Source organism: Schistocerca piceifrons, chromosome 6 (genome assembly GCF_021461385.2).
Source record: "Schistocerca piceifrons isolate TAMUIC-IGC-003096 chromosome 6, iqSchPice1.1, whole genome shotgun sequence".
NCBI lineage: Eukaryota > Metazoa > Arthropoda > Insecta > Orthoptera > Acrididae > Schistocerca > Schistocerca piceifrons.
Genome location: NC_060143.1, coordinates 372,707,850 through 372,729,359, shown reverse-complemented (window position 1 = coordinate 372,729,359; position 21,510 = coordinate 372,707,850). Strand labels below are relative to the sequence as shown.

Genomic DNA, 21,510 nt, shown 5'->3' with positions numbered 1-21,510 from the left:
TTAGTTTGGAGCAACATATAGGCGTTATTTCATCAAAATCCGGTCAGCGAGAAAAATGGTTTTGCAATTTAAATTTTATCTAAAAGCACCTCCTCAGCTTAATAATTTGGATATTTAATCATCACAGCGTAGTACACCAAAAAATGGGTTCTGTGTGGGGTGTTGGTGGGGTGGGTGGACTGCTATGGCCTGTTACGGGATTGTGAACCACTGAGGGCTACGGCGGGACGAAGCCTCTCGTCGTTTCTAGGTCCCCGGATTAATACATAATACATACCAAAGAAACAATAAATGGCGTTGCTCCGTTTTTTAACTGAGCGACAGATCTATTTTCGGGAAACTGCTTCCAAAAGTGAGGCAAGCCGTAACACCGATCGAGAGCGTAACGCATCGTCTCTCTCCGCAGAATCCTTCATTCACAAAGGCATAAAATTACTCGTCTCCTACATCGTAGAAGCTGAAACTCTGACGGAAAGTATCGAAGACGAACGAGCTTTTATACCGCAAGTCACACTTAATCCTAACAATTTACCATTTCTCTTTAAATGTTTGCATTTCCCTGCCACGACCATAACATAGCACATTGCCAGACGCTGCGTGTTATGGACGTGGATCTTAATGTCAGTTGTTTTACGCATGGTCAGCTCCACGTGGCTCTCTCCTTTGTTAGTAAAGCAAACAACCTCATCGTTCATGTCTCTAATCCTTCTACTACAAACGTTGTATACATAGAAACTTCATAAGTCAAAAATAAACTCCACACGCATAAAGTCATGAGCGTAGCTACAGTTAAATACCTGGGGAACGTCGGTTTTCTAATCTAGTCTTGTCGTAAGAAAAAAGAGCATGCGACCTTAAACATATCGTTTCAAAGCATAACAACGAATACAGCCACGTTAATTAGATCTAAATTTTAGGAGTCCGCTTAGACAAATAAAATTTTGTTGCTGAAAAGTGTGAGACTCTCCGTGAGTATACGCAAACGGGCTGCTCAAAGAACAACTCTTGCAAGCATGATAAAGTGAAATCTAATAGTATACCTACCTAATAGAACAAGTGTAACGCAAAAAATTCACTCTCCCTGAAACAAAGCGTGACAAACTCAGAGTTTTTTACGGCAGTCTTCTGATTATGATTACTTTTCGTTGCAAATGATCGTTTCTGTCCACTGAGGTAAATGCCGGGGTGGATGCCTCTAAAAGATCACGGGCGATGTCATTCCTCATCCTGCTCCATTCCGAATGTTTGCTTCGCCTCTAACGACCTCTCCATCGACGGATCATTAAAACATAACCGTCGTTCCTCTTCACAATATTTTTCCTGTAAATAATCTCCGTGCTTATTAAGTTAATAATCGAACAACTACGAGAGAGAGTTTCGATTAATATAATTTTAATCTACTGGTATTAAAACAAGCAACTGTTTTATTAAAGCAGCTGAGCATTCATTTAAACACTGCGAAACGTATAATTCGTACAGAACAGCAGATATTCAAGAACATTAAAGTAAATTAAACAAATCATGTAATCGCATAATACTGAAGCCCACTCGAAAACTAATTTAGTGGGTTTTATTGAAAAGCGTATGGATGCTGCGCAGATAATAATTTCCTGTTCTGCCGACACTTTTTGTTTTTTCTGGCAATAGTTTAAGCGGGCGCGGCCCAATTGCACAACGGCACAATTATAAACCTGGAACATCCAGTGGGGGATTAAGTTTGTTGCCTGTTATGAAAACTACCATAATATGCGGTATTGCACTCGTACGGCTCTCAATCGAGGATAGCGTATTCGTGTTAAGCCTTTATGCTTGTTTATAGCTTGTATCACAACTCGTTTGTAGTTGATTTACCTTTACTAATGAAAGTTAAATCTGTAACAAGAAGCGACTCCCATAGGAAATTGTGATAAAATGAGAAACTTCATGATTGTAAACTTACGCACGTGAGTGCGAAGATTTGAAATAGTTATATTAGTCTGGTCCACACTTATTTTTCCACAGACGTTTTTATTTACCATCTCGGTTATGTGGAATCCATATCAAGTCGAACTTACAGAAGATACCAGAGTACAGTGTGAATGGTCACGGAACATAATACGAAACATTAAAAATGCAGTTTCCAAAATGGGATATGCGAAATATTCTTACCTACCCTCCCTCCCCACCCACCAAGCAAATCATTGCTATTGAGACTGTGAAGATAAAAATGAACTAATATCAACGTGCACTTGAAGCTTCCGGGCAGACTAATACAGTATGCTAGACCGGACTCGAACGTGGCATCTTGTTTTCCATGCTGTTACTGACTAAGTATACACGCGCCCCTCGCGATCCACCGACGCACACGGTGCGGTATAAACAACAAATTGTTACCGTAGCCATCCTTTGAATTTGCTAGGATTCCAAGCTTTTCGTTTTTTATGTGGACTCTCGGGAAAGCACGAATTAATCTTCTACGGATGATGTACAATATAACGTTAAAATCACAAAAGTTGTAGCGACACCACTACTTTACCAACCGAACATATTTTTAAACGTCTTGACATGAATGCCGGTATATAGGATAAATTTCTGAGTATGTTGGTACAAGGGATCTACAGTCTCTAACGTCTCGTTCTTGAGTTATTGCATTATTTGTTTATTTTTTTCCCACACTTACTTTTGTGTTGGTTTGTTGCATACGTTCGTAGCGGTTTTAAGTAAGTTTAATAAATACAACAGATAAACGTAACAGACACTTTAGTCAGCAATAATATATTCTTATTCACTATTCACAACAATCTGTCAGCGCTGGGGTACTTTCTAATTCCGCGACTGCAGAAATCACGTGGTTTTGAGGCGAAGAAATCATCAAGCCATGTTCGGAGCACATTTTCATCAGAAAAGGAAGTTCTTTGAAGGTTGTTCGATAAAGAACGAAAAAAGGGGAAAATCTGAGGGCGCAAGATTGGATGAATGAGGTGGATGTGGAATGACTTCCCAATCCAAATACTGCACAATGTTTTTTGTCATTCTTGCAGAATGCGGACGGGCATTATCGTGGAGTAGCATCACTTCTCGCAGTTTTCGTCGTCGTTGAACCTGGATTGCGTCTACAAGACGTCTCAGTTGTTGACAGTAAGTGTCAGCAGTGGCCGCGCGGGATTAGCCGAGCGGTCTAGGGCGCTGCAGTCAAGGACTGTGCGGCGGTCGGCTGCTTCCCTTCGGCGCTCTGCATGGTGTCCACGACTCGCACTTGAGGGAGCAGTGAGCCCTGTTCCGGGCCACGGGCACAGTTAACCGACGCTGCAGCAACTTAGCCGTGGCGTAAATAGGACCGCTACGTCCACAAGGATGGGCGACCGAGCACCGACGCTGCAGATTTCGGCATTGGCACGGTGTGTGGTTCCATCGCCGAGTTCAGCAGAAAGTCCGCTTTGTACCTTCGATGTAATAAAGTGTATGGCACACTTGCCCGCGTTTCTCTGCACCCTTCGACGAGAGTCAACGCTCTCTCCCAACCATACCTCTCAGTTGTTCTGACATATTACAACCTTTGAGCTCGGGGGGTCATAACAATACATAAACTCAAATAGCAACAACGCAGTACACATAAAAATTACAATCGATAAATAAACCCACAGCAACAGGAATACGAACTTGAAAAACAATAACTCCTAGAACTTATACCCCAATCTAATATTTGTATTGGACAGGAAATAGTGGACAGCAATACAAATGACGACAGTATGAGCTGTGTGTCTTGTTCCGATTCGGTCACGGGACCTGGTGTTGACAACGGCAATGCGTTCCTTACCTCGTTGTGCTCAAGCTTGCAGTTAGTACTGATCGATTCTGTCTAGTTTTTTATTCGCCATCAATGTTAATTGTGCGTGAACAGTGATACGCAGCATTAAGATCGATATGTTTATTAGTGAAGTGTTGGTTGGTATGCATCTCGTGTGTGAGTTCACTGAATGCACTGGAAGAGCGGCAGAATGACTTTATGCTGAGCTGTTCCGACACCGACGACAACTGCGTCACAATACTTTTGTGTGTGAGAGTTTTCTCATTAGTCTGTTTTGCGCGTTGTATATGGTATGTCCAGCTGAAAAGGAGATCTTCACTGTAGCAGCGTGATATGCACTCCTTTAGGATGAATGTGTTTTCCCAATTGCACAAGCCGAGTTAACGGAATCCCACCAATTTCCCCATTTCTGTTGTGTTGTAATCCGCAGTTCGTTGGATGATGAATACCTTCCGATCAGCACAGACAGCGGTTATCCAGTGGTGTTTTTGCGCGGAAGCGAGCATGCTTCACAAATTAATCGCAGGATGAAATATATGTATGGATAGCTGTGTCTCGCACGGTTCACAATATCAAGAAATGGTTCAAATGGCTCTGAGCACTATGGGACTTAACTGCTGTGGTCATCAGTCCCCTAGAACTTAGAACTACTTAAACCTAACTAACCTAAGGACATCACACACATCCATGCCCGAGGCAGGATTCGAACCTGCGACCGTAGCGGTCACGCGGTTCCAGACTGAACCGACTAGAACCGCACGGCCACACCTGCCGGCGGTTCACAATACCCTGGCGACAACGGCTTTATGAGGCGGGCACGTGTAGACATAAAAAATATGCCACGCACAAGACAGGTGCACATTGTCACAATCAGTTCCACAACTTCGGCTGTGGAGGAGCTCATAACGACGAATAGTTGCATCACCGCACGTGACATCACCGTTGAAATCTTGATAAGGAAAGCAACTGTGGATCACATAACCCAAGAGAAGCTTCGTTATGACAAAATTTGTTTATTGCGGACGCCCATACATCTTTTAAGGAATCACAAGATGCCGAGAATAAATGTTTATCTGATCCATCTGTTGAGATATGCAGAGCAGGGGACGAATTTCATTGCTCAGATTGTGGCATATGATGAAACGTGGAGTCACCACTTCAAGCCCGCCTCCAGCGGATGAACATGGAATGGCGGCATCCCGGATCCCTTCGTCGAAACATAGCGCACTCCACCATGAGGACTGGAAATGTGTAACTCAGTTTCCTTTTCGAGCAGAAAGGATCGATACTAGTCGACTGGCTGCTACGGGATGCAATAATTAACGCTGAACAGTATTGGAACATGTTTCTGAGGCTCATACAGGCCATCTCAAAAAGGGCAGGGGCAAGTTTCGAATGGAACAATCCTGGTCCAGGTGATGCGGCCAAGAAGGCCCGTCAGCTTCTTCGAAAATTTAGGTGAAAAGTCACGGAACATCTTCCACACAGTCACGTTATCTCCTCATGTAAATTACGTATCTTAGGCCCCCTAGAACAAGACCCTAAATGGACAAAGTTCACCTGTGACAAGGATGTTCAGGACATCATAGAAAACTGGATCCGTCAGGAACACAGGAGTCTGTACACTGAACCCATTAACTCACTTCCTACTTGTTGGGACCGATATATCAATGTCATTGGCAAGTATGTATAGCTTTGTTGTTCCATGGGTAGTTATAATACTGTTATTAAAATTGCTTTACATGTGACTGTAGACTCCTTTTAGGCAGGAGCCTTGCCGTAGTGGTAACACCGGTTCCCGTCATATCACGAAAGTTACGCGCAATCGGTCTTCACTAGCATTTGGATAAGTCTCCAATCGGTATCCTTGTAAAGCCAGCCGCGCGGGATTAGCCAAGCAGTCTCAGGCGCTGCAGTCATGGCCTGTGCGGCTGGTCCCGGTGGAGGCTCGAGTCCTCCCTCGGGCATGGGTATGTGTGTTGTCCTTAGGATAATTTAGGTTAAGTAGTGTGTAAGCTTAGGGACTGATGACCCTAGCAGTTAAGTCCCATAAGATTTCACACACATTTCAACATTTTGTAAAGCCAACTGAGGAGCTACTTGATTGAGAAGTAGTGGCTCCGGTCACGAAAGATGAGAGCGGTAGGGAGAGCAGCGTGCCGGCCACATGCCCCTCTACATCAACATCCAATGATGCTCGTGAGCTGAGGATGAAACGGTGGTCGGCCTGTTCGAATGGAATAGTCTCCCTTTCACTTGGGCACACCTTATACAAGGTGTTTCAAAAATGACCGGTATATTTGAAACGGCAATAAAAACTAAACGAGCAGCGATAGAAATACACCGTTTGTTGCAATATGCTTGGGACAACAGTACATTTTCAGGCGGACAAACTTTCGAAATTACAATAGTTACAATTTTCAACAACAGATGGCGCTGCAAGTGATGTGAAAGAGATAGAAGACAACGCAGTCTGTGGGTGCGCCATTCTGTACGTCGTCTTTCTGCAGTAAGCGTGTGCTGTTCACAACGTGCAAGTGTGCTGTAGACAACATGGTTTATTCCTTAGAACAGAGGATTTTTCTGGTGTTGGAATTCCACCGCCTAGAACACAGTGTTGTTGCAACAAGACGAAGTTTTCAACGGAGGTTTAATGTAACCAAAGGACCGAAAAGCGATACAATAAAGGATCTGTTTGAAAAATTTCAACGGACTGGGAACGTGACAGATGAACGTGCTGGAAAGGTAGGGCGAGCGCGTACGGCAACCACAGAGGGCAACGCGCAGCTAGTGCAGCAGGTGATCCAACAGCGGCCTTGGGTTTCCGTTCGCCGTGTTGCAGCTGCGGTCCAAATGACGCCAACGTCCACGTATCGTCTCATGCGCCAGAGTTTACACCTCTATCCATACAAAATTCAGACGCGGCAACTCCTCAGCGCCGCTACCATTGCTGCACGAGAGACATTCGCTAACGATATAGTGCACAGGATTGATGACGGCGATATGCATGTGGGCAGCATTTGGTTTACTGACGAAGCTTATTTTTACCTGGACGGCTTCGTCAATAAACAGAACTGGCGCATATGGGGAAGCGAAAAGCCCCATGTTGCAGTCCCATCGTCCCTGCATCCTCAAAAAGTACTGGTCTGGGCCGCCATTTCTTCCAAAGGAATCATTGGCCCATTTTTCAGATCCAAAACGATTACTGCATCACGCTATCTGGATATTCTTCGTGAATTTGTGGCGGTACAAACCGCCTTAGACGACACTGCGAACACCTCGTGGTTTATGCAAGATGGTGCCCGGCCACATCGCACGGCCGACGTCTTTAATTTCCTGAATGAATATTTCGATCATCGTGTGACGGCTTTGGGCTATCCGAAACATACAGGAGGCGGCGTGGATTGGCCGCCCTATTCGCCAGACATGAACCCCTGTGACTTCTTTCTGTGGGGACACTTGAAAGACCAGGTGTACCGCCAGAATCCAGAAACAATTGAACAGCTGAAGCAGTACATCTCATCTGCATGTGAAGCCATTCCGCCAGACACGTTGTCAAAGGTTTCGGGTAATTTCATTCAGAGACTACGCCATATTATTGCTACGCATGGTGGAAATGTGGAAAATATCGTACTATAGAGTTTCCCAGACCGCAGCGCCATCTGTTGTTGAAAATTGTAACTACTGTAATTTCGAAAGTTTGTCTGCCTGAAAATGTACTGTTGTCCCAAGCATATTGCAACAAACGGTGTATTTCTATCGCTGCTCGTTTAGTTTTTATTGCCGTTTCAAATATACCGGTCATTTTTGAAACACCCTGTATGTTGTGGTTATTACTTATTCGAGGCTTCTCTGCTGTTGTATGGGAATATTGACAGATACAATGGTGATAGTGGTAACTAACAAAATAAATCGTTATTACATTATTACTCTTCGAAGAGCCTCCGAAGACCGTGGGTCCATCGTACCAAAATACTCATAATGTATCCCTGAACAACCTCTGAACGTTTGCTGGTGGAGTTGTGGTTCAGCATACTTACGGAAGCGCCGTTGACGATCCAGACGATGTGGGGCGCGGGCTTGGCAGACCCTGAGCTGCAGTTGGCTCTCAGCGTGTCCCCGGGCCGGTAGTGGGGCCGGTTCAGCCGCACCACGGGGGCGCGCGTCTGCGGCTCTGCAGACAGACGGGGGGAGACATCAGCGTAGGCAGTATGTCATAGTTATGAAAGTAAAGCTGCTGGCCACCAAAAGAGCAACAACGCGAAAGATAGCACTAAGGAAATTGTACTTATTGTGCATACACATTACAATAGAAAGAGTACATGATAATCTACGCTCAGGTGACACAAGTCATGCGATCTTTCCTAATATCGTCTCGGACCTCCTTTTGCATTGCGTAATGCAGCAACTCGATGTCGCAAGGACGCAACTAGTCTTTAGAATTTTGAAAAACAGACATAATTTTCTGATGGGATAACAGCAATCACTGATTTTATAATGTTACTTATAATCCGTCTTGATTGCAAATTATTTTTTTAAATTCAAATGACCGGTTTTGGTTCATTCAGACCCGTCTTCAGATCTGATATTTCAGTTACAGGAGTAACCCGTCCAAATCCAGCAACTTTCACATAAGATGTGACGCAGCATGTGAAACTTGCTGGTTTTGAACGGGTTACTCCTGTAACTGAAATATCAGATCTGAAGATGGTTATGAATGAACCGAAACCGCTCATTTGAATTTTAAAAAATAATTTTCAATCAAGACGGATTATAAGTAACATTAGTCTTTAGAAGTTCCTGCAGAATATGATGCCTTTGTAGTAGTCCATAACTGAGAAGGTGTTACCACTGCAGGATGTTGTGCACCAAATGACATCTCGATTAAGTCCTATAAATGTGTGATTTGATTCATGTCGAGCGATTGGGTGACCAAATCATTCGCTCGGACTGTCCAGAAAGTTCTCCAATCCAGGCGCGATCAACTGTGGCAGTGACATGGTGCATTGTCGTCGAGAAAAATTGAATCGTTGTTTGAGTTCATAAACTCCACGAATTGCTTCAAATCGTCTCCAAGTACCCATGTGATGTCCTTAGGTTAGTTAGGTTTAAGTAGCTCTAAGTCTAGGGGACTGATGACCTTAGATGTTACGTCCCATAGTGCTTAGGGCCACTTAATGAGGAGAGCTGCCAGGAAGTGAACTCAGGACAAAGTTGTATACTTAATTATTTTCAGGAAGAAAGGCCAGCGCCATGGAATATACAGTTACTGGACTACGGGAACTGAGAAAAGAAGCAAAGATTCTTGGCTGAAGTGACTACAGTTTTTAACAACTGCACAGAAGAAATTTACCAGGATGTACACAATTGAAGTGATCAGGAAAAGTAGGTTTGTAATATAGGTTAATTCACGTAGAGAAAGTAAAGTTATAGTAATAGTTTTGGAATTCGGAAAAGTGCCATTTAAATTCAAGCAATACAACTGTATCTATAATTTCATATAGTGTGGTATTCAATTATAATATTATTATATTGTGTGTTGAAAAACAAACCTTCAGGATTTTACGAGTGGTTACTTAAGTCAATACAAGTAGAAACGCTGCAATAAAAGTATCTCCGGAAATGCTTCATTTATAACACATGCGCCTTATTACACTTTTGATCTTCTTTGGGCATCAAGATGAAACTGGTGCAGTGTTGTTTCACCGTAATGGTTACTTTACCAGATGTTAAAGAGAATAACCGTAGCTCATACTTGAAATACTATTGTCACCAGCACTCTTTCTTTAACATTAATGGATTTTACGCAGAAAAGTATGTAGATTGGCAATTTTGGATCCAATTGTAAAGAGTATTTCTTCCTCTCAAACGCTTTCATTCTTGTGAAACTTTTTGTGGATTTTCCATCACGAGCTCTACAGTGAGATCCTTGAACGCTACAAAATCATCACGGCGCTTAATCCGCTCTCTTAAGTAACACAAACAAGGCTGTTTATGTTCTTTCTTTGCCACTAAAATTATTAAAAGTCAGCTTCAACCCGACGCTCCTCTATTGCACGCTCAGAACCACAACAGAAAATTTACAAAAGTTCGGCCGCCGGGTTGCAAGTCTTATTTCAGGTGACGCCACACTGGGCGACTTGCATGTCGGTGACGACGAGATGATGATGATGAGGACAGCACAATATCCAGTCCACGGGCGGAGAAAATCTCCAACCCGGCCGAATATCGAACCGAGGCCCGCTTCATGGCAGGCAAACACATTGCCACTCAAGTAAGCAGGTGGACTACCACAGAAAAATCTCGCGTGGAGTGATCTCTCTGCCTTCACAGACACACTCACTGTATTGTGTAAACGCTTCCGACACCCGCTCTCGCAAGACTCCCAGACACTTGCAGAAAGTACTCGAAAGGAACAGTCAGACAGTAACTACAAGAAAAAATTCGAGCCTAGTGTAAACAATTCTCCTAGTACTACCTGAGAGTGCCAACTGCCTGCGAGCAAAAATCTCTCACGTGTATCCCATCCCCTTGCAGTGATAAATGAATCTTGCGAGCTCCTATAACAGGATCTCGTTGCTCCTGGATGCTCGCCAGGCCACGGCATTTCCTTGCCTGCCGCCAGCTGGCCCTTGCTGCCTACCAGAGCAAGCAAATCTTTGCTGCGTGTCTTCCCTGGCAAGTACTAATGACATTTTGTAACTCTGCCGCCGCTACTTGTGTATGAATTGTTTTCTGTGCGTAACTGCTAGGTCGTGCTGCAAGGTAACGCCTTTGCATTTTTTATTCTGTTCTCAAAATCGGTTGACGCATTATATTTCATGCATATTACTCCGTAGACTTTCTCACTTCGCTGTCTACAGATGAAACTCTCTTCCACTAGAGGATTTGGAATTGTAGCGTATAACATGTGTACTGATAGATCCTCAGAAAACTAAAAGCATGAGATCGAGGAGTTCGTCCGCACATAGTGCACTCTCACCTTCAGCATGGCGACCGCTGTGGCCGAGCGGTTCTAGGCGCTTCAGTCCGGAACCGCGCTGCTGCTGCGGTCGCAGGTTCGAATCCTGCCTCGGGCATGGATTTGTGTGATGCCCTAAGGTTAGTTAGGTTTAAGTAGTTCTAAGTGTAGGGGACTGACGACCTCAGATGTTAAGTCCCACAATGCTTAGAGCCATTTAACCATCCTTCAGCATGACAATGCTAGATCACACACGAGCGCTGCGACATCTGCAGCAACCAGACGCTTTGAGTTCACTGTCGTCGATTGTTCTCCAGACAGTCCCAACTTGGTCCCACCCGATTTTCATCTGTTTAAAATACTTAAATAACACCTTCGAGGATTTCAGGTTGATAGTCATGAGTCGGTGCAACTAGAGGTGAGATTGTGACCCCGTGAAGTATATCTACAGTGACGATATGAACAAACTGGTGTTCACCGCCAGGGTGATTATCTTGAGAAATATATATATGTAGACATGAAGAATAGAGGTATAATGTTAGTAAAGCTTGTTTCAATTAAGCCTTAGGATTTTTCAAATAAAAAATTCGGAAACGGCACCCCTTTTATAATTGTGTAAAAGCTATTAACCGCTTGTATGAGAAATCCAGCCTCTGTGTTTGCCAATTGTTTGTGAAGTTTGTCAGTAGCGGTGTACGAACTGTGAATATGTTCGAAGTAGACGATTTGATGTGTATGTCGTTCCTGTTCTATGTAGTGTAGTGTTTCTGAGGAATATTGTCAAACTGTTATCAGATTTCTCAAAGTTGTAGAGAAACGGCTGCAAATTCAAATCAAAACGTAATACATGCAAAAGATTATAGCTTTTTAAGGTACACAGAGACAGAATAAAAGAGATGATGACGAGCAGCTGAATCGTATAAATGCTGTGGAGTTTAGACAATACCATCTAACGCAATGCCCAAGGGTATTTATACTTCTCGAATAGCACGTGGGAAATCTTTTCATGCGACTGTGCTTGCCATTTCTGCCTGTCTGCTAAGGCATCCTTACCAGCACTCTGACAGGGAGGGTTGATCAAATTGTCTCGTAAATTATTTATAAAAATTAGGAACAGCGGGGAACCTATAACGCTGTCTTGTATGTCTGAGATATTGCTTTGGTTTCACAAGATGACTTCCTTTCAGGTGCTACTAACTCTGACCTTCCTTACAGGAAATGGAAATGCCGTGTGGCAAGGGCGTCCCGTCGGGTAGACCGTTCGCCTGGTGCAAGTCTTTTGAGTTGACGCCACTTCGGCGACTTGTGAGTCGATGGGGATGAAATGATGATGATAAGGACAACACAGCACTCAGTCTCTGAGCGGAGAAAACCTCCGACCCAGCCGGGAATCGGACCCGAGCCGTTAGGTATGACATGCCGCCTCGCCGACCACTTCGTATTTTTTTTTTTTTTGCATTTCGTTCCATGTTGATTGTTGTGTTTGACGTCACATGACATCCGTTCAAGTTCGTTTGTTGATTCTTCCACTCAGTTTCTTATTACAGAGGCCAACCAGCTCTCCGACCGAACACGCGGAGCTACCGTGCCCTCAGCGGTGGTATTCCTTCCAGGAGATCAAGAATCCAGTTACACAGCTGAAATGAAACTACATTACAGGTAGTTTTATTTGGCGTTATTGCAGTAACTTGGTAATATATGTCTTATCATTGCGTGGAGATATAGGTAAATGAAATGCAATAAGCCTGTGTAATTTGGAGAGTGAAATTATCCAAATTAGAGTGGAATAAGATACTGATCAACCAACTACGCAATCAGCGGATTTACTCTCAATGTGTTTGGCATCTTAGTATGCGTATGTGCTTGGGTGTGTGAGAAGTACCTTGAAAGCGCTTAATGCTAATGCTCCCTTTATCTTCAGCAAAGCGAGACGGAAGCTACTTTTGGCATCTGTTGAAATCGCGATTGCGTTTCGAGCTTCCGAAGCTGAGGTATTTGATTATCGGGGTAATAGCTAGCTGATGGAACTGTGCCGCTAGTGAGAATATGTAAGATGAAAATAAAATACTTTTCTTTTTTGAGGTTCTGAAGACATTTCTAGCGACTAGTTTTTGAGAAAAAGTGCATATTATGTTATCCGGTCCAGATTTGTCCGAACATTTAGTCACACTGATATGAGGACGATGGTATGACTCATTTAGGTTTTTTTCAACGACCTACACTCTATATGAATGAAATTTCGACACGTTCTGTTTTTTAAACAACGTGTGTGAATTAAATTCTGAATTGTTCCGTTGTTTCGCCAGTCTGTGAGAATGATATTCCAACTCGGTCCGTTTTTTAAACGACCTGTGTGAATGAAATTCTGACCCGTTGTGTTGCGTAAATTGTCTGTATGAATGAAATTCCGACTCATTCCGATTCTTAAACGGCCTTTGTGAATAATATTCAGATTTTTTCTCCTTTTCTGAACGGTCTCTGTGAGTGAAATTTCGACATGTTCCGTTTTTTGAAGGGTCTGTGCGAATGAAATTCCAATCCATACCATTTTTAAATGGTCTGTGTGAATGTCACCATCTGAATTTCGATAGCTATATTTATATTTGGTATCACCAGCAACATGTGAGTATTTCTGTACCAAATAAACTGATACGTTTTCTTGTAATCTATTCAAATTTTAACTGACCACAGTGGTTGTCAACTTTCTTTTCGTTCCACTGGACAAAAGATTAGTTTTAAAATTCAGGTGATGGAATCTTGACGAAATATCGCGCAGTAAACTGGCGTTGCTGTAAAACACACTAGCTGAAGCTGAGTCTGTACTGCAAAGAGCATTTAGACCCTTTCACAATTGTTACAGATATTGGGGCAGCTATTCTGAAAGAAGACAGACTAAGATGAAAAAAATGAACACAAAGAAAACGGTGTATTTACGAAAGCAGAAGATGGAGACACTGGATAACCATTGTAAAAGAAGACAGAGAGGAAGGAGATTAACCCAATCTATTTATGAAAGCGAAGATATTTGAGCAGAAGAAGAAGAGGAAGAAGAAGAAGAAGAAGAAGAGGAGGACGAGTACGATAAGGAATATGGTGTTGATGAAGATGAAAAGTTACGAAAGAGAAATATAGCAGAGACAGGAGGTAAACTGGTCATATCTTTTATCTGGTGTCAGATTTGAACCAAGAGTAAATGTGTGGATTTCTGGTAGTTTACAGGCGACTGTCGATGAAAATGATTTAATAATGCACAAAGCAAAATACCCAAGAAAGATGACTGGTAGTTCACAGGTAACTGTCGCTGGAAATGATTTAATAATGCACAAAGCAAAATACCCAAGAAGGAGGTGATTGTGTAATACAGTGTTTAAAATCAAAACTCTCAAAGCAAGTCACACAACATAAGATCTACAAAAACTGTGAAATTCTACGGACTATCAGTCGTAAACAGGAAAGTGTCTCCTACAGATAGGTAAATTCCAACAGAGGTTATAAATGCACCAGTGTCGTTAAGCCTGCATTACGTACCAGTGTTACTGAATTGTCACTGAGAGATGATGAAACACATATCGGTATGGAGGAAAACGAAACTGCACTTGCCATTAGTGACTGAGGGACAGTTTCCAACAAATCACCAACACATATCGATTTTGTCTACTGGAATAATCCGAATGAATTGGTGGAGCGATTAGTTCTTTTGCCAGCTTCAATGGAAACAGAGAATCTTTCACATTATAATGAAATAGTATCCATTGAACAGGAGCATCAGGAAGCAACAATTATTACTTTATCAGTGATGACTGGTAGTTCACAGGTAACTGTCGCTGGAAATGATTTAATAATGCACAAAGCAAAATACCCAAGAAGGAGGTGATTGTGTAATACAGTGTTTAAAATCAAAACTCTCAAAGCAAGTCACACAACATAAGATCTACAAAAACTGTGAAATTCTACGGACTATCAGTCGTAAACAGGAAAGTGTCTCCTACAGATAGGTAAATTCCAACAGAGGTTATAAATGCACCAGTGTCGTTAAGCCTGCATTACGTACCAGTGTTACTGAATTGTCACTGAGAGATGATGAAACACATATCGGTATGGAGGAAAACGAAACTGCACTTGCCATTAGTGACTGAGGGACAGTTTCCAACAAATCACCAACACATATCGATTTTGTCTACTGGAATAATCCGAATGAATTGGTGGAGCGATTAGTTCTTTTGCCAGCTTCAATGGAAACAGAGAATCTTTCACATTATAATGAAATAGTATCCATTGAACAGGAGCATCAGGAAGCAACAATTATTACTTTATCAGTGATGTCGAAAATAATAAACTGAAATACTCAACTCCAGAATGAGAAGTTGCGTATAACACGTTCCATCAGCTCAAAAGCTCAAAGACATCCAAGAAAGTTAGTTTCGCAGCTCTGGGACCAGGTCAGAGTATGGGCGCGCGCGTATGTGTATGTGTGTGTGTGTGTGTGTATCGGGGGGGGGGGGGGGTGATAGATAGCGGTAATTAACGCAATTCAGGTGCAATTTCCGTAAGTTTTTGGATACAGTAAGGCCATAATGCGTTTCCCAGATGGGTGTGTGTGTATTCACATGCACTTGTGTGTGTACGAAGAGAAGGAAATAAAGTTTTCGTAAAAACACACAATTTTTGGGCTACTGTGGAAGAGACAGTCAAAGGAAAACGAGACAATTGGAATGGTAAGTAAACTGTGTACTATTTCAAAAGTATTGGTCATAACTCTTAATATATTTATCCCGCCGTAATAGAAGATGGTGAATGCCCTCTAGGAAAAATATTTGTAGTTGGCCATGGAACCGAAGGAAATGGATGACCACGAATGTCTTCCTGTGGGGCTCCAGAAACACGGAAATCCCATAGGGATAGATCGGGACTGTACGGACGATGTGGAAGGGCTTCCCACCGAAACTCTGTTTGCAAGAGATGCCGTAGGCAGTGTCCACATATATCGTTGAATGTACCTGCAAAATTACATCATTGTACAGCTCGTAGTTTAGAAGTATGACATCACAACCATTGAGCTGCGTGAAAATTACATTGCAGGATGAAATTCGCTTGAGACTAAATTAGCTAGAGGTACAGGTGAAATATATCTACAAATGTGAGGGAAATATGTTCAGTATGTGTGAAACAAATGTGAAAAGTGTGTATGTGGGGAACGCTGTGGTTAAAGAGCTGTTCCTAAACCGCTGTATTGATTTCAACGAAACTTGGTAACATACTGCAGGTGTAAGAACCACCAACTTCCTTTTGGATAGAGGGCAATAATTTTAAGCGAGTAAATGGAGGAGGAGGTGGGACAAACAGAGAGGGTGAAGGAGATGGATACAGATACGTAGGAGGAGGAGACAGATGGAAGGCAAAGGCGGTCTGAGAAAGAGAGGAGTAGGAGATGGTCAGAGAGAGGGAATGGAGGAGATGGCCAGAGAATAGAAAGAGGGAGAGATGAACACATAGAAGGGTGAAGGAGATACATGAGAAGACGAGGATGAAGCTGATAAATGGAAGGGGAGCAGACAGAAATTGGAGGGAAGAGGAGATGGACAGACAAAAGAAAGTGGAGGAGATGGACAGTCAGAGAGGAGGAGGAGATACACAGGTTTATGGTGTGGGGGAAGGTACAGATGGACAGAGGAGGGAGGAGTAGATGGAATGAGAGTGGGAAAGGAGCAGATGAACGGTGAGGGTGGAGGAAGAAATCGACAGATGGAGAGGCGGAAGGAGATGGACAGGAGCAGCAAGAGATGGACAGGGAGAGAGGGAGCAGGTATGGAGAGCGATAGGAGGGAAGTATGGGGAGTGGTGGTTGGAGGAGCTGGAGAGAGAGAGCGAAGGTGGGAGGAGATGAATATAGAGACTGGGGCAAACATAATGGAACGGGAGAGGGGTGGCCAAAGAGAGGGAGAAGGATGAGATCGATTAACAAAAGACTAGAGTAAATGCATATCCGGATAACGCTGGACACTGAGCTAGTCTCATGTATAACACGTATGGCTGCTACAGGCGTTTGTCATCTTTCCTGGTCTGGAGTTGTTTACTTCTCCATCACTCGTTTCCAGTTGCACAGTTATCTCGGGAAATTAGAGCTCTTCCTAGCTATCATGTACTGTCTTCAGATGATGAAGTTTGTCACATGTTTGGTTATTCAAAAGGAAATGTAGAGTGTAGCTGTCTCTGCTTTATGTTTTAGTGTATTTATTTGTCCTGCAGTCGTATTACTGTTCTTGGAGCACAACGCGAATCGTCGGCGAAATGAAGGCAGTTGAGCTTGATATACCTGCTAATTATCTAACAGAAACATTGAAGTAAACGAAAATTACGGAACTACTTGTTCGCCGAACATAGGGGCTACGTCACTCCACAGTTCTCCAAGATATGCAGTCTTACAGTGATTTGATATATCCTTAGCTCCGTCAATTTCGCGGACTGTCAAATTCTTCTCACTTGTCACTTACAATGAACAACTGATCGTATAAACATGATAACAACGATCCAACACCTTGCCCCTTTATCTCCAGCGCTAATACACTGCGCACTAAATTCAAAATCTTCACCCTGTCACTCTACAACTGTACACCCTACGAATTCTCTTCCAACAGAATTTTAATCGAATGTCTTCTCAGACCAAACAGTCTGTCCTGATATCCATCCACTCTGCTAGGTGTCGTACAGTTATTCTCTAAATCATAACTACTCTATTACCGAAACTACCTCATCCCTGTTCCTCAAATGCTTCATAACGGTCACAGCCTCAATGCAGATACTTTTTCCACTGCTGACATGGCCTCTAAACTATCTGGAACACTCTATTTACCACATAAGCAAGTCTCTAATCGCAAAATCTACAAATCTACTGACATAATCATGTACAGTATCCACTTAAATCAGTGCATATAAAAGTAAGCGACACTAGGACCCGAAGTATTGTTGCTCAGGGTTTAGTCTTCGTTTTTGGTCACATGTGTGGGCGGAGCGGAAACATGATTTCTTTCTGAATTACACAATGTGTTTTTTGCTGCATCGTCATAGTCAAAATAAGAGTGGGAAACGGGCGCATGGAGTGTCAAACTGACCAGCATGAGGTCTAATTTTATTTTTAAAGAAAGATTTCCTTTGCTTGAAAGTGATCAGATAGTTAGGAATCAGTTAATTAGTAATTTGAGGAAAAATTACTGTCCACATTTTCATAGCTGAACTAAGAGTGAGAAATGGATAAATAGGGTATCAAACTCATCAGCTCGAGCTCTAGTACTGCTGAATAATATATGCCTGAAAATAATCATTGTAATTAAGAAAAACTTAATTAGCGATTTGAGGAAAGATTGTCAAAAATGCTTCCTTTGACTCAAGTATTAAATTTAGGGCATTTCGAGAACACAAACACTAAGAAGGCAAATGAGGTTCAAAAAAGTTATTCTCTTCAAGGCGTTGCTGTTTTGAGTACAGAAGAGTGATATTTGATTTTTAAAATAGCTTCCTTCGAATCAGGTATTAAATTTAGGACTTTCGAGAACAGTAGACACTAGGAAGGCAAATGACGTGTCAAAAATTTATCTTTTGGAAGCCTAGATATTTTGTCGTATAAATAGTTACATTGGTGTGTTGATTCTTTGAATTAAATGCTAAATTCAGGACAATTTGAGAAAATAAGGGCCTATGAAAACGAACGAGGTGTCAATAAGCCCGTGCTTTTTTAATAAATCTTTAAAACAAAAAAAGTATTGAAAAAGAAAAGAAGAAAAACAAATGGTCGTATCTTTTGTGAAATGATTTGTCTAAAGGTAAGATGAAATAGATTGGAGAAATCATCTACAGCAAGTGAGGTGCTTCGCATTTTTCCTTGTACCAATTTATTTCTTACTCTTGGAAAAATAATTTCACGAAACATTTGCTCGTTTTTTATTTCAAAATGTTCTTTGTTAGAATTGACTTAAGTACTTATCTATTACGGAACTGAATTTATCAAAAGACTAAAAACTATGAAGCTCGCATTTTGGGATCAGCTAGATGGTTTTGACGGATTATCGCGTCCTTACGATGATTTCCCTATGATTGCTGAACATTTCGACAAATGTGGTACAACGCAGTTTGCGCTCAACGTATTTTTCCGGAAAAAATGATTGAATAGCCACAGGTAGCTCATTGTCACTAATGGACACCAGCTTCTTGAGGAGAATTTTGCCGAGACGCATCTGGACTCTGCAATATTTAAGCCTAATGTTGCTGGAAGTGAATAGATGACGCTTTCCTAATACAGTCCCACTGCGATGATAGACCTGTTCCTGGATAATCTCAATTTAATTCGTGGAGATAACACACTCTTCAATGTGTTCTTTGGACTATACTACATCATGATGAATTACACATCATCTGCGCTGCGAAAAGCGCTTATAAACAAACATTTCTAGTATGTTTAGCTTTACCACTACAGAAGCATTCCAAACCGAAGGTATCAGTGATTTCCTTCAACATCATGCTACTTGGTTTTTAACTTAGATGCATGTTGTTATTTTTACTCTTTTTTTAAGTCTGGAATTCTGAAAGTCCGGTGCAAAAATGCTACTACACGTCCAAAACCGCCTGCAGCTTGTAGTGAAGTAAACTACTCTAATTTTTGGAGGTTGTCTTTATTGTATATCCTTATCTCATTAAGAGCGATACTGTGCCCAAAATACTGATTGTTTCTGCACATAAGTTACACTAATAAGTGAATTACTATTGTTTATTTTTTATCCACAAAATTATTTTCTTAAAAATAAAGACAGAAACATTCCAGTAAGATCTGTGGACTGGAAAGATTGCGAGATACCATTTGATAGATAAATCCGTGAATGGGAAAAAAATTCGAAGATGAAGATGTAGTGTCAAAAACACCACGCAATACGGAAACCTTGAACAGTGATCATATATCATCTGAAAAATGCTGACCGCTTGCTTTAGTTTTCACGAAGCACATGCAGTCAGCACTTATTTCTTCCGCTACTGACATATTACAATGTCTCCCCTCTCCCATCCTTCCCATAATGTGCAACTGTTGTATGCATATCTACACTGTTACTGATCCGCCGTTGACTATGTACAGAATATTTTTAGGGACAGAAAGAACTGAAGAGGGAAATCAAAGCTAAGAGTAGCGAAAGTCGAAATTGAAAATGAATCGATTAACGTCGTGTCTCTTTAGCTAGTGGCACATATAAAGTTCTATAGGACGCAGTTTTTAGCGTCATGGAACATTGCACAGGGTGTATCAGAAAAAAATCACCCCATTTAAAAAAATCATAACCATTACATTACTTGAGATATTTGCGTAAACAACGTACTGTTGGCAAGAGCAAACTTTCGAGTTTTACATAGTTCCCGCTAGGTAGCAGCAGTGTGCGCCCACTTCAGTTCTAGTAAAAATGATGTCGGGACAACAGAAAGCGTTCTGTGTTCAACGTTTTGCTTAGTGCAGGTCAGTAATAACTGTTCAGCGTGACTTTCATACTAGGTATGGTGAGGATCCTCCTACATCACAGAGCTTTAGACGATAGCATAAACAATTCCACATGAAGTTGAAAAACTTGAGAGGGACTCTCCAAAATGTGCAGTTTCACCGCAAAAGATGCATGGTCCATTTTTCTTTACCGAGAACACTGTTATAGGAAGCACCTATCTTCATATGCTTGAAAACTTTCTTCTCCCACAGTTGGAAACTGATTCGAACGTTACTAAAAGGATGGGGAACCGCCACACTGGCAACTGGAAGTGGAGGAATTTTTAAATCAAAGGACTGCTGAACGATGGATCGGTCGCATTGGACTAAATGAATCAGCCTAACATTACTGGCCTCCAAGGTCACCAGACATAACTGTATGTTATTACTTCTTGTGGTGGATTATAAAAGACTGTGTTCATGTGCCTCCCTTAGCAACAACAATGAATGAAGAGAGACATCGCATTACAGCAGCTGTGGAAGATGTGACTCAATACATGAACGCTGTGTTGTGGGAACAATTTGAATACCGCGTTGACATATGACGTGCATCTCACGGGGGGCATACTGAACGCCAATGAAAAGGTATGAAGAAAAACTTTTTGAGTTTCCCGTTCATCAAAAAAGAAAATGTATTGTGTATGTTAATTAGTTTCAGAAATATAGACGTGCCAAATCAGATGATTCTTTTTGATACACCATGTACTTTCAGAGTAGTTGTCTTAATGTCATGAGATAATACACCAAGGGATGATACAGGGTCTAGTTTTTGACGCATTAGCTGCATTTCTTTGTAATAATTTTATCCATTTTATTTTCTACCACTTGCTGATGACTTCTATCTCTTGATTTCCATCTGTTCTTTAGTAACAATTTCTCAGAATATCTCCTGTGTCAACTTAACGACCGATTGATAACCTATGATTATTATGAAGAGACTAACTGAAGTAATCTTGTGGCAAAAAGATTTCATAAATATTTCTGAAAAAGTAATTAGTAATTTATTTTTGGCCACCAAGAGATGAGATTCCTTATATTAAGTCATGGTATTACTGAGAAGGTTTCACTGAAAGGCTCATCAATGATGACTCCTCAAATTCGTCCAGCGTTCCAGCGTGCAATAAGCAAGACCTACTCGAATCTAGCATTCTAACGCTATCCGAACGGGTCTGACGTGTGCATTGCCGTTCCTGTTATACACCTTAGATCGCTAGTGGAAAATTTCCTGGTTACTGCTTCTAATTACAGTAG

At 41.9% G+C, this 21,510-nt stretch overlaps 1 protein-coding gene across 1 annotated transcript in view; it reads right to left on the bottom strand.

Moving 5' to 3' along the window:
* Positions 1-21,510, bottom strand: part of LOC124802674 — a 665,872-nt gene that overhangs the window by 24,860 nt on the left and 619,502 nt on the right. The window contains exon 4 of the mRNA XM_047263602.1: positions 7,828-7,961. Coding sequence (XP_047119558.1) covers positions 7,828-7,961 — 134 coding nt within the window. The remainder of the gene's footprint in view (positions 1-7,827; positions 7,962-21,510) is intronic.